Raw genomic sequence first — 14,425 nt, forward strand, 5'->3', positions numbered from 1 at the left:
ATGTATGTATGTATGTATATGTATAATCAGAAGCGTGTATTCCTGTTTCTATAGCATCCATATGTAACTAATTTAATTTCTTCTAAAAGCTAACGAACCGGTATGTAAAATAACCTACCCAGTAATACCAGCTTATACTGGCTGACATTGTTCGGCGACGACATGCTTTCTTTAGCTATTTACGTAACCTGGGGCGATGATTTCTGCAAATCGCTACAAGTACCAATATATAGAAGATCAGCTGTTAGAGTCTGTTGTTATATGATAAATAGTCAGTGTTGGACGTTGTCTGTTTTTTCAACCAGCACAAAGAAGATATATTAATTTTAAATGTACTAAGTATGCGTATAAAGCAGCTAGAACTACCCCAAGAGGAAGTGTATTGTACTATATTTTTTTATATTTGTTCTGATTTGCCCTCAATGATGATTGATGAATAGTTGAATACAGGCTGCGTCGCTGCGTCGCTGCGTCGCTGCGATAGCAGTGCGCGATATTTATCGGTCATTGATTTTTTTTATACTTAATTTTATTATAAAAATACGAGTTGACGACTTTGACGAACTTGTTGGAAATTAAACAATTGTCGCAAAAAGCCAAAGAAACAAATATACTACTGAGAAGTAGAAGTATTTATGCAATAAAAAACCAAAAACCCCAATATAAATTATAATAAAAACAATTTTTGGAACTTCACTATCATCAGACGTCACGTCACAACTCTCCACAAATGTTATTCTTGCGTTATCGATGCAATGAGTCATGGAATGTCGTATACAGCAATCTATATATAGACTCGAATATGCATGAGATTTATCAATATACTACCAATAATCCACGCACATCAAATAATATATACGTTCGATAATTAGTTTAATTTAACCTTGTTTTTTAGTTCTCCAATAAAATAGCACTTAATGGGCCTGAAAAAATACCTGGCCTCCCGTTTTTAAATGTCCCGCTTTCGACAATCGAGACTCAAGACTCCAGAGACAGAAGAGTGTAGAAATAGACACTCTTGAAGTCTTGACAGGCCACAGCATATTTTTATTTATTTGTGTTTTTAAAAAAAACAATTGTGCATAGCCCTCTATATAATATGCACCTTTTTTTATATAAAATATAATATGTATTTGAATTTCAAGTTGGGGTTCGGCCCATTCGGGGCGGGGCAAAGGACACCTGGCCCAAGAATTTTGTACCACGACTTAAAATCCAGGTCAGAAATCAAAAGGCTTTTTCTTCTCTAGCCACTCGACTACTACACTCTGGTAAATCCATACTACAGTTGCCGCTGTATTGTACCAGTTTCAGTTGGCCCAACACGCCGTTATGTTTATGTATTTTTATTAGTCACGCGAAATAAAAGTTGTGTGGGGGGTATTTATGGGAATAGTGGAATATGTGACAGGATGATGGTACATGGTAATAATATAAGTAAATTGGTGATGTCTAACCTCCCAATATACATATAGGATTCAACTGCGCAGATACACCCGCGAATAGATCAAAGAGCGATACCCTTTAGCGTATTAGAACTTGCAGACTAAAGTCTGTGGAGTTATAATTATAGTGCTGGCGAATTCTTGTTTTCTTACAAGTGGCTCTACCCTTCCCTCGATGTACTTGCGATGATGGGACAAAGCCCTATGATATATAAGAAGCTTTAGATTCGTGAGCGGTTCTCTCTACAATCCGGGAAATATCTAACCTTGGTCAGCTTTATAAGGGAACATCAACTTTATAAGCACGCCCACACAATCATATATACATATATAAGTATATGTATATTATAAGCGGGCGATTAGTACATACACTTTTATATACATTATGAGTGAAGGAAATCTCACATCAACGCCACCTGCCACGGCAGCCAGTGCACGCAGCGAGTTTGATGATAGCAGGAATACAAGTAATCCGTCCCCTAATTCAAATAATGGCTTCAACAACAACAACCCAGCTCAGTACAACAGTAGTATTGCTATCAACAATATGATCAGCAATGGACAGAATAACATGCCCAGTAGCTTACAGCCGGGACAGCAGAGCAATGCATCTGTTCCGCCATTGGATGCAGCAAGCAATACATCACTCACACAGGGAATGGTATCCAACACGCCCCATGGCATGCTTAACAACACACCACAGACACAGGGCATTCCCCTACATTCAGTACAAGGGATGCCAACCAACTCGGCACAGGGTCTGATTAATAGGGCTCCTATGCCGAATACTATGAACAACACACAAATGCCCAACAATACAATGTCGTCGGAAATGCCTAGTTTGAGCTCTAATCAAGGATTGGTGAAAGTGAATTCTGGTGGGTTAAACGGCACTGGTACGGGTGGCCCAGTGCCTGTAGAGTTAAGAAAAGACAAACGTGCGCATCATACAGCGTTGGAAAGGAAGCGGAGGGATCACATCAAAGGTAAATAGTTTTTTTCTAAAGTTGACAAAATGCATAGAGGTGTATATGTCATAGTAGGGGTATGTATTTATTCCACTGTGTCTTTGGATGACACTCGGTGCTTTGTACGGACTTCAATATTTCATGCAGGTCTACATACAGACATTCATACATGCATACGTAAATAAATACAGAAGCATCACACACGCGCGCGCGCTCACATACATGTATACGTGTGTGTGTACGAGTATGCATATGCAGATTATATATATATATATATGCGCGTGTGTGTGTGTGTGTGTGTGTGTGTGTATACACGTGTGTGTGTATGTATGTATGTATGTATATATATATATATTTATATATATATATATATTGTATGTATGTATGTATGTATGTATGTATGTGTATGTATGTTTTTACATACATTCATACACTTTCACCTTCCATAGATATTTTTTATGTTCATGTATATATATTCATTGATATTCATTTTCCAGATTCAAAAATATCGTGCAAAACTGAACAGTTATCCACTCAGTGGCAACTTGCATGGCCTAAATAACGTACTCAAGTATTGATGGACGTAGATCTTTTCTTTGTGCATAATCATGGAGGAAACAATGCCAGATTTTTTAGTAATATATATATATGTGTGTGCGTGTGTGTGTGTGTGTGTATATTATGTATGTATGTATGTATGTATATATATGTGTGTGTTTGTGTATACGTTCATAAAATTGTACTTTCCATAGACCTTTTTTTTATGTCAGTGTATTTACATTTGAGCATATATGTATAAATATGATGTATAACTGTTCATTGATATTCATTTTCCAGATTCAAACATATTGTGAATAACTGAACAATTGTCCACTCAGTGGCAACTTGCATGGCCTAAATAATGTACTCAGGTATTGATATATATATAGTACTCTTTGTGAAAACATATCATGGAAGAATCAATACCATATTTTTCAGACCCATATTATACCTCCACAGAGCAGTTATTGATGAAGATATCTTAGAAATGGCACACATATATACATACTCATATACAGAAATACACCACATGTATATTAAGATCTATATATATGTGTATCTGTGTCTGTGTCTATGTCTGTATGTGTCTGTCTTTGTCTGTTTCTGTGTCTGTGTATTGTGGTTATATAATAGATGTATGTGTATTTCTGCATGTAGGTATTTATATGTGGACTTATCTTCATAGTAGGAGACATTTGAACACACGTCCACTGAATATGGCAGTTGACTCAATTGTCAGAATTTTTTACCCATTATACAATCGTAAACTTTTAACAGACACGTTGATACGTAGATGTATGTGTAAATTCGATAATCAATGTAGATCTGCATGTATATGCGTATTCCAATTCGATATGTGTGTACGCGCATATATATATGTGTTTGTGTGTATATATATTTGTTTAAAAAGGTATTTTATGTTTATATAGACGTATAATCATGGTTATATATATATATATATATGTGTGTGTGTGTGTGTGATTTTCATTTACGATTGCCTGTTCTATTGTGATTTCTCATGTTCGTGCACGCTGCAAATAAAGTTATGCTTGCTATTTTAAGATAAGTTGAATCAAGTTCAAATAAAAACTGGTTTGTCGTTTTTGTTGTTTTACTCCGTGCGTATTGCCTGCTTGTGATGTATCTCTACTATCGTAGCCAGCATTAAATTGCTATATGAAATGTAGCTCCTACGCAGATGTTTTCTTCATACTTGATCATTTTCTTCATTATGTGTTGCCAAATTGTTAAATAAAATTGTACTTGGCAAATTGCAGACAAATTTGCAGTGCTGCACAAAGAGGTACCGGGCTTGCAGGAGAACGATAAGGTGTCGAGGTCGAACATACTCACAAAAGCGACTGACTACATCATTGTGAGTTCAGTTTTTCATGGTTTGTGGTGCGTATTGATGGTGGTGGTGTCGCATTCGTGGATAAGTATTCATCTAAAGCGACTCTTTATATGATTATGCTACCATACCCCTGGGTTTATGTGTGGTGGGGTGATGTTCCTCATGTACACAACGGCTTTAATCTAAATGACTGGCTGCATTGTGTTAACTTAAATTTCGCATGTCTATTATATTGTTGGTGTTTTCGGCCTTTTGTATGATTCATCAGAGCACACACATCTGACTATAAGCTGTAAATTCGTTCTTCAATCATGTGGCATTGATTCGTATGCACCCGACCACTTTACTTATGTAAGTGTAGTATTATCCCTTTTGTATCAGGTTGGATAAACCTGTAAGGCAAAGTCCTGTCGTGACTAGATGTTTTATCCATTTGATCTGCGTGCTTCTGCACTTTACGTACATCTGTATACGTTTCTGTGCAATTTTTATTGTGGTTAGACGTACACAGCATATATATATATATATTATACATATATATATATATAATGATTTTGTTGATTGTACTCTGGTGTTCGACGTCACTCTTTATGGCCTGTTTCTGTTCTCCCACTACTCTCACCCGTCTTTTAAGTTTTAATGTCATCCAGTTTAAAACATGTATTTATGGTAGGTCGGGCTGGTAAGGGATTCAGGAAATTTATGCTGTTTTAGGAAAGGTCTGCTGCACGCTATACAATTGACCTATTCTTTGAGCCAGAGCAATTGAGTACAAAACTGTCGCTTTAGTCCGTGATCTACAGGATAGTTCTTTTAGTGTTCAATACCTGTTCTCACATTGCAAATGCTGATATTGTACCGTTTGGTGGTTTTACCATTGTATTTTGAGTTGTATCGATAACAATGTATCTACTTTCTGTCTCAGTTTCGTCTCAATACTTTCTTTTTATCGAATAAGTATTAGTAGTGAAATCTAATAAAAAAAGTTATGCTTATAAACCACATTGTTCGATGTAAGGACAGGGAACGATTGTGTATCCGTATCTCAAACTTATTTCTCATACATGCCTAGGATCTGTCAAAGAAGAACGATGAGTACCATGATGAAGTAGAGAGATTGAGGCGACAGAATCTTATCCTTCAGCAACAGATAGATTCTCTAGAAACGGGGAAGATCCAGGGAATCGAACACGAGCCCGACCACTATGATGGTATAAGTGGTATGAACGACCAGATGAGCGATCTCAACTACGGTACAAGTGAACCGGGTATCAGACCACTCAACGAACCTACGCTCAATGATATCCTATAATATACCGGACATGGGGTACAACAGGCTGTCAGTCGAGAAAGGGCTTAAGCGGTTGAATCGTTTGGGTCCTGGAATCGATGAGGTGCGGATGAAACAGGACAGAACGATATTTGACAGAAAATTGGGCTTGTATGCGTATGTGTTTCACGGAAATATACATTCAATAAAAACGGCGTATCCGCTTAAGCAGGTGTTGCAGTTGTTAGTGCACGGATATGTGAACTAGAGTGATTTCCGACGCGATTCACGATTGGGCATGTGCTCACACCAATTCTGTAGACCCACAAACGGTCTCTTCAGCACGAAAAAAATGGTACTGGTTGCCCAATAGTCGAATATGCTTCCAATCAATGGGAATGTCACAATTCAAACTGATATGAACTTAATCACTGAAAGAACAATTATACAAGAGATTCATTGTCGATATGCGATTTGTATTTCGGTCTTGCCTGTGGATAGGTGAATTGTTCCAATACATACGAACGTGAATACACATTTGGTGATATGCTATTGCAAAACTGCTATGTAGCTGGCAATGTTAAGTTATAAGTAACCACTACCTTATATCACCGCGCCGCCTAGTGTCGAGCTATTGGAATTGATTTACGCTAAATGGTGAGAAACATTGCTGCGAATGTATTTCGGTCTTGCCTGTGGATAGGTGAATTGTTTCAATACATACGAACGTGAATACACATTTGGTGATATGCTATTGCAAAACTGCTATGAAGCTGGCAATGTTAAGTTATAAGTAACCACTACCGTATATCACCGCGCCGCCTAGTGCCGAGCTATTGGAATTGATTTACGCTAAATGGCGAGAAACATTGCTGCGAATTGTTGACGAGTCTTTTCAATCCTCGACCTACGCTGCGCATATTTCTTTAACTTTTAATTGTATATAATTGTATTGTTTGTGAACGGTACTCGTTTTCTCTTATTCTAAAATAGAGATGCGACAAACTGGAAACGAAGGTGACACACAACGAAATACTATTTCAAAGTATTATATAACACTATTTGGGTAAAAGGTCATATCCTCGATGGTCTAGTTGGTTAGGACGTGGTTCTCATAGTTCAAATTCGTTACGGCGAATCGCAAATGCGTCATTCCGAGGTCGCAAGTTCAAGTCTTGCTCGGGGAAATTTTTATTGAAGTGATTTTCATACAATATGGAAAAGGATTCGATATATCACTCTGGCCTGCCATGCTGTAGCATACACTTTGAGTTCTGCTATCGTCGCTTGTAAAAAAATTCGATATATCACTCTGGCCTGCCCTGCTGTAGCATACACTATGAGATCTGCTATCGTCGCTTGTACAAAATTGTATATAAAATAATGACACCAGTAGGATGCAAGTAGAGCTCGCGAATATTCACAACTAGAGTGAATATTTCAATCTCAGCTCTTTCTCAACAAGGCGTTCAGAAGTCAATTCTCGAACTCCTACAGCCCAAATACATTCTAAAATATATGTATATAAATATATATATATATAAAAAGTTTCCCCGAGCAAGACTTGAACTTGCGACCTCGGAATGACGCATTTGCGATTCGCCGTAACGAATGTGAACTATGAGAACCACGTCCTAACCAACTAGACCATCGAGGAGATATTAATGTGTACAATTTTCGCTATATATAATTAAATATTTTGTTTCTTTTACCTTCGCTTGCAACTTATCAATAGAATACATCGCGATTCGCTGTAGCTGTTTTAAACTATCAGAACCACATCCTAACTAACTAGACCATCGAGGACACGTCCGGTGTGCCGATAGTTAGTATATATAATTATATATTTGCTTCCCTTTGCCGCCAGTTCGTCGCATGTTTATTTAATAGACGAACGCTAGTATTATTCACCAACAAAGTAATTCTATGCATGTTCGGTTCCAGCAATTTTCACACTTCGTCGAACGCATACTATGGATTGACGAGAATTGCATTATTATGGTACTCTCAATGCAATGCAAACATTTATATAATATGTTTTAAATGCACCCTTGGCACGGGGTGTTGATGTGTTTTTTCCCCTGTATTTTGAGGGAGGAGACTACTAGCATCTGATTGCAACAACAACCCACGTGATTGTCACTTACTTCGAGAAAATATCAAATACTGATTTTGTGTCTCTATAGGAGAGAATCCCGATTTGATTGGCACATTAACAGTGAACACTTAGGGGCTTCCAGTTCCGCAGACGATTAGTTCTCTATAGCTATTCTGTCCTGTCACTTAGCGTGTTCTGCCGCAAAGTATGTGTTCCTGTATTTCTAATCTTCGTGAGCTATCCGTTTTTACAGTTCAACATATCTTTTGAATTCTTTGAATTCTCAATTGCAACCTCTGTGACAATAATGGGTCTATGAAATAGTAAATGAATTGGATGATATGTGTCGTGTCGACAGTACTGGTTTTGTTTCTATATAGTTTTAGTTGTATAGCAGATGGGCGCGCTGACATGACTGCCCAAATGTTCGCACTTGTGTGAGCCATCGGACCGTGGCTTATATACATGCAGTTGGGTAATGAATCTAATATTGGTCAGCAATCCAATCATTGTCGGTGCAGCTGCTTTTGCATCGATATGTAGAGATACACCATGAAAACTATAGGACGTAGCATATGGTCTCTGCGTCGAGAGCAGAGTCAAACGATATGTGTATGACTGTGGGTACTATTATGACCGATATCAAATCAAAGTACATACACCGTCGATCGTGTATATCGACATTGAGTAATGTGAAGAATCCTAACCCATTCTATATTTATCCGAAATGATACCTTACTATCAAGCATTTCGTGGTATGATTCTCGGATTGATAACAGGCCTACAGATGCAACTCGTATCAGCTGGTCACGCGGAGGGGTGGGGGGGGGGGTACAAAATGATCATTACAATAACTATTGGGTCGTCTACAATACGATGCAAGTGCATGAAATATAAGTGGTGATTTGGTTATATTTCGGTTTATAGCACACAGGCACGAGTTAAATATCCCAGCTGTATCTGTCACTGGAAATACTGATTCTGAAGATAATCTTTATGAGGATAATCGTTGTATCGTTGCAGCAAAATAGAATTGACTTATTCGGGTGACGCATCGTGTCAGACTAAAACAAACATGTATTGAACTTTTTAAGTTTGTCAGACTAAAAACTTATGTTTATCAATTCTACAAGTTGCTACCTGTCCGTTTATATGTAAAGCAAAGTCAATATACTTGATTGTACTTCAAAAACCGAAATAAAAGTCTTGAACAAATCGAATAGGTTAGCATAAAATTCCGGTTTACTTACTGCCAATTTGTTGTCAACTAAAGTTTAAAAACAGAGACCTATTGGAAGGGTTGACGTCATTACTATATACTTGGCCCCTATTGACCGCAACCGGGTCTTTGTTTAGTTTTTAGAAAGTGGTAATGCACTGTTTAAGCGCTATACGAATATCTGCCAACCATAAATAGTTTCATATTTATCATACTAGGAGTACTACTACCTAATACGCATTCGCGTATCTTATCTTTGACCGCTTTATATTTCCGGTCACACCTTTAGTATGTGCACGCGTACGCGTCATTAATTTCGGAAAAATCTAATACTTGGAAAAATGCTTTGCATTCTTATCTGCTTGAGGATAAATTTTATCTTTGTCCACCTGACTCTTGTGTAGCCATCTACTCCGATTCTTCTTGATACTTTTCAGGTAATCTGGAATTTCAAAATCTGCAGGCGTAAGTTGTGTACCTCAGTGTCGCTAAATAATTTTTTATAGTGTGTTATGCCAATAATAGATTCAATAACTCATATTTTTCTGAACTCGAATTGTTCAATTAATTTAGTATCACCAGCGTGCGACAGAGTTGTATCTGGCTGCTTGGTTTACTGGATCAACCCATGATAAAGACGCTTGATCCGTTGACATTGTTTGCATCATAAACAAGTAGCTGATTTCTCGTCGTGGACAAAAAACACGTAAGGTCCTATGAAGTAGGAGTACAACTTCCCTGTATCAAAGTACACTCTTTTGTATTTTCAATGTCACACTTTTTAAAGAATACTTGTTTTTTCTTTGGGACTATCGTTCTTGCGCTTTAATAATCTGTTTATCCCTTATAGTAGGACACGCGATTTAATCGCTCGAGCCACTTGAGTGACTATGCCTTTTCGGGTATCCCAACAACATGACGTCGTTACATTCTTCTTTTACCACGGAAGCAGTGTGAGAGTACCGCCAATTGCTGGGTCCGGTATTTCAATTATTTGATCCTGGATCCTATGTCAGGCGATAAGGCCAGTTGCTTACGTCGTTCGTAAGGGCGATACGTAGTAGAAACTCGAATTTTCCTGCGTCGAACTTCGGTTGCGTCTTGTGTCTGTGGCTTATACAGCCTTTATGTCTCTGTTTTTTATATACGCCAGACACGAGGTTAAAAACTCGCAGCCCTTGTCATTGTATGTAGTCACACCTGAGTAGATCTTAGTACATTGTTTAAGTCTGAATAAGTGAACTCATTCACGCTTGCTGTATTTACTACACAAGTCCCTATGTGAGACGAAATTCCTCTACCGATGGGTGATGTAAAAGTACCGATACCTGTGATTTTGGTCTCTTATCTACTAGGTTATGATGACATCGGCTGATTTATCATTATCTCTCATGGTCCGGTCATCCATCTATGGTACACTGTCCAAAGGCATGAGAACTGTAGATAGCCATGACCGGCAATTGTACGTAAGCATCTCTCCACCATTGTTTCAAATAGTTTGTTGCTCGCAGCATGATATAACTTATATAGTGAGGATATATCGAACATGTGAAACCTATACTATCCACCAATCCGCCTTATCCTTTCATCTGCGACCGTGTCAATGACGACGCCGCGCATCGGCCCATCTTTGAGTACCGCCTTAAGAGGTGCCGTACCATGGCATCAAATTCGGGTTTTCTCTCACCCCTTACATTTCATGCGCTACTTTCACAGAGCTTACGTAGATCAGACTTGACCAGGTTACGAATCGCTTAAGCGAACTGTAGAATAATACGTCAAGTTATGATACTATGTAATACAATCAAGTATATCAACATCTGACGTAGCAGTCGTAGCACTCATATCCGACTCTGTCTGGAATGTGAGTTCAGATACCCCTTGAGAAGGTACAGGTTACACAGCAGAGGTCTGTGAACAGAAAGTTTTGAGACGAATCGTTTGCGTAACGTTTTCATCCGTATGATCTGCGTTCAAGCGTCGATACTTTTGTTATAGCAGTCACATCTGTATCTGCTGCTCGTGAATCTTTATGTTTGCTTCATATAGCTGCTCGTACACATCTGGCATGTCGCTTTCAAAGCGAGAATGGTCGGTGTTTTTGCTTTCTCTGTGACGTCTTAAATACTGTTTGCTCCGCTCAGATGTACTGCAGTCGCATATACTTCATGTGGCTTGTGTGTAGTATTAAAAGAATGTAATTTCGTTGTCTGGATCTGAGTCATTTGTTGGTATACTGGCATTATAGTAACAGTCTCAAGTGGTACGGTGGTTTCATTGAAATAACTCTGAAGGATTCCAATTACCTGTGCCTCTAGATCGTTGATCGCCAGGGTACCCACATATATGAAGATAACGACCTATTTGTCGATACTTATCGGCTCTTCTTAAGTTATTGAACTAATGATACGCCCTGTTCAGAGGACAATGTAGCATTATAGTGGCTTTATATATGTTAACATATCCATTTGCTGTATCAAATGCCATGGCAGAGTTTGCCTATGCGATGTGTTCCGCTTTATTGATCTCAAACGTATCACCCTTAGGGTGATTCGAAAACATATTAATGGGATGCAACTCGTAAACAGTCTTTTGATAGTCTGGTATCTGACGTAAAGGCATGTCCGGGAAGTGGTTGTGCGCGCCTGGTATGTGTTATTTTATAAAAAGAACTAACATGGGCGAAAATGCCACCTGCTCACCAGTTGGTTGTGCGGTTTCATATCGTTAAGATATACCAAAGCCGGTTAGTGCTCTACAGCAGATAATATGGCAAGTAATTTTTGCATAACTACGGGGTAGTTACGATAGAAATCGTCGAAGCTCATATCAAAGAACTGCATGTGTCGAGGCTTGCCGTCTACCACTTGGTGGAGAACATCCCTCACAGCATTATCGGACGCGACTGTGGCCACTTTTAATATCGGACTGTACCACAACTTTAATCTTGCCAAATGCGGCTCGCATTCTGCTGTACATATACTATTTAGCGTACCCTTGTGTAAACGCAGAGTTCAAATGACTTTAGCAAGCCTGCTACATTAGGTACTTATCTTGAAAGAAGTTCACGAAACCTCGCAATGACTGTTAACAGCCTTGCCGGTCGCTGGTGCACGCTAGTATATTATATTCTATCTTTCCAGGGTCTATATTTATATCGTCTCTAGACAATGTCACATAGGACATGAGCGGTACTTTGTCCACTCCCCAATCACAGATTCGTTTATTTAGAAGTTGTGCGTATATAAACGTGCAAGTACTTGATGTACACTATGTGTGTGGCTTTCTCGTGTCGCGGTGAAGATGATTATAACATCCAACTTTACCCTTACTTGGGTCATATCCGGAAGCAGATAATTCATAATCTGTTGCAAGAAAGCAGGTAACGTGCGAGTCCCAAAGGGCTTTTCTATACATGTATTGCCTTCCTATCCACTCGACGGGTAATCACTTTCGTTGTTTCTAAAGCATATTGAGTTGATGACACCCTTGTGTAATGTATATCTTGGAGAAGACTGTTAGCTCGTCGTAGGAAGATTGGCATCTCGTTTATGCAAGGTAGGTGAAAGTCATGTGTGGAAAGGATCCTATTAATAGAATTCATGTCCATACATATTTGGACTTTCTCAAAGGTCACGTCAGAATCGAACTTGTCCACTGCTAACAGTACTAAGTAGGAAAGTGTGGGCTCGTGGTTGACTTCGATAACACTGTTTTAACGCATGTAATTGTTTTGACACGTCTTCTATTATTTCTCGAAGGTGTCTCAAGACACTAGACAAAGTCAGCCTCTGATAAATCTAAACTTATATAGCCGCTATTGAACTGAACTTCACCCATTGAGTGATTTGAATCGGTCAATTCTCGACTATCAAGTCCGGTATGTTCTTAACGAGCTCAGTAATTAATTCATCTACTTCTAATATGGGCTCCATTTCGTTCGGCAAGCCTGCCAAGGGGGTTCCAAAAGACAACGAATCACTCATTCCTATTATACAGTCGTACTGGACAGGCACATCCAATATACACACCATATCGGTACGTACCATACGGTGATAAAATAAAGTGATTTTAACACCCATTTGCCGTCTCATAGCTTTTGTCTTCCTTTTATGTACGTAAATAATATGAGAATCTTCAAGTGTTACTTCAGTATCAGGAACAAGAGAAAGTCGGGTAGAAACAAGAAATTGTGATACAGGATCTGATAGAGCATCAATTGCTATTTTATATATATAAACATGTAGTATAACTCTACCGTCCTTCTTCGCTTTGATTTTTCCCACCACTGTCACCCTATACCACGAGACTCTCTGCCATTTGATGCATGATATTTAATTTAATTCTGAGGATGGACGACAAGTTTTGAAGTGATTTTCATGATCCTTCTTGCACCCCGTACCGTGGAAGGTCTGCCCCCGTTTGATTCGATGAACAGTGGCGTTACAGATACGGATGTTGCACATTCGAGTTTAAAACCATGTAGAGCCTTCGACCCATCTTTTGTTCTGTTCATTGGTTCAATTTTAGGTCACTAAAATACATCATTGTGAACTCGATATGCACGAGTGATATTGCTCAGGATGGGTTTGATACAATATAAGTTTGTAAATTATATCATATTGTGAATGTTCCCTACCTGAAAGCTTTAAATAACAGGAAAGCCGTTGTTTCACAGTCATTACCATCCCAAGTCACTCGCAATCATTGCCATGAGTTTAATATTCACTTGCTTTCATCTCGTTTATCATTTTCAAAGAATGCCATATTAACCTCGTCAAGAATATTCGTCGACGATATAGTATAAGTTTAATTTTTGATGTTATATTCTACGTCAAGATAAGCAGCGGATATGTAATATTTATATGTATTTCGCCTTACATTTGATACTTATTGGTTCTTTGAAAACCGAGTGGTGCGAAATTTGATAAAAAGCTACAAAAGGAAATTATATATAATTTTAATAACATAGTCCATACTACCTAGTGGTTTAGTGGTATAATTGCCCCCTGCCACGGGGTAGACCCGGATTCGATTTCCGGCTAGGTGACCTTTTTATTACATTCTCCACGGTGATGAACGATAGGTGTGACGAACATGTAAATAAGCAATTAAGATACTTCTCGATCATCCATCGGATTGTATCATGAAACAGTGCTGCATACACCACATTTTATTTAATACTGACACAAACATTATTTATTTTGATGGTGATAGCGATAGGTGCGATAAAATGAAAACATAAATATATATTAAAGGCATTTCTCGATCATCCATCGGATTACAATAGTGCTGCACTGCTTCATATGCACCACATTCTATTTAATATGTCCCAACACATTACACTAACTGTGCATAGGCCCCCCACTCATATTGTACAGAAAACCAATCTCTGAGAAAGGACACACAAGTTACATATGGGGTTTTATATCGTAGCCTTCCCATAGAGTAGGGAGTGATACCATACAATGGTCATTTTGAATTCTCTAGTAAACAAGTATCGGCTAAGGTATAGGGTCAAGCTATCATTT

The 14,425-nt window shown here is 38.5% G+C and overlaps 2 protein-coding genes and 3 non-coding genes across 5 annotated transcripts in view; 3 read left to right on the top strand and 2 right to left on the bottom strand.

The window, feature by feature from the left end:
• The window catches only part of SARC_06503 (Ras-like protein Rab-5C), a gene marked incomplete at its 3' end in the record, with an annotated part of 3,463 nt that extends 3,040 nt beyond the window's left edge, over nucleotides 1–423 (bottom strand). The window contains exon 1 of the mRNA XM_014299595.1: nucleotides 119–423. Coding sequence (XP_014155070.1) covers nucleotides 119–164 — 46 coding nt within the window. The 5' untranslated portion in view covers nucleotides 165–423. The remainder of the gene's footprint in view (nucleotides 1–118) is intronic.
• A 984-nt stretch (nucleotides 424–1,407) lies between these two features.
• SARC_06504 (hypothetical protein) lies at nucleotides 1,408–5,805 on the top strand. The gene is made up of 3 exons (XM_014299596.1): nucleotides 1,408–2,431; nucleotides 4,231–4,328; nucleotides 5,380–5,805. The coding sequence occupies exons 1-3, from the start codon at nucleotides 1,831–1,833 to the stop codon at nucleotides 5,617–5,619; spliced, it is 939 nt and encodes a 312-aa protein (XP_014155071.1). The 5' UTR covers nucleotides 1,408–1,830; the 3' UTR covers nucleotides 5,620–5,805.
• Nucleotides 5,806–6,656: 851 nt separating this feature from the next.
• SARC_30136 lies at nucleotides 6,657–6,764 on the top strand. Its single transcript has one exon. It is a non-coding gene; the product is annotated as a tRNA-Met (tRNA).
• Nucleotides 6,765–7,126: 362 nt separating this feature from the next.
• SARC_30137 lies at nucleotides 7,127–7,234 on the bottom strand. The gene has a single exon. It is a non-coding gene; the product is annotated as a tRNA-Met (tRNA).
• A 6,639-nt stretch (nucleotides 7,235–13,873) lies between these two features.
• SARC_30138 lies at nucleotides 13,874–13,944 on the top strand. Its single transcript has one exon. It is a non-coding gene; the product is annotated as a tRNA-Gly (tRNA).
• The last annotated feature ends 481 nt before the right edge of the window (nucleotides 13,945–14,425 follow it).

Source organism: Sphaeroforma arctica (genome assembly GCF_001186125.1).
Source record: "Sphaeroforma arctica JP610 unplaced genomic scaffold supercont1.466, whole genome shotgun sequence".
NCBI lineage: Eukaryota > Ichthyosporea > Ichthyophonida > Sphaeroforma > Sphaeroforma arctica.

Coding starts and splice junctions, on each gene's coding strand:
- SARC_06504 (XM_014299596.1), top strand. CDS start 1,831: ATGAGTGAAGGAAATCTCACATCAACGCCACCTGCCACGGCAGCCAGT. Junction 2,432..4,230: donor GCGGAGGGATCACATCAAAG/GTAAATAGTTTT, acceptor GGCAAATTGCAG/ACAAATTTGCAGTGCTGCAC. Junction 4,329..5,379: donor AAGCGACTGACTACATCATT/GTGAGTTCAGTT, acceptor ATACATGCCTAG/GATCTGTCAAAGAAGAACGA.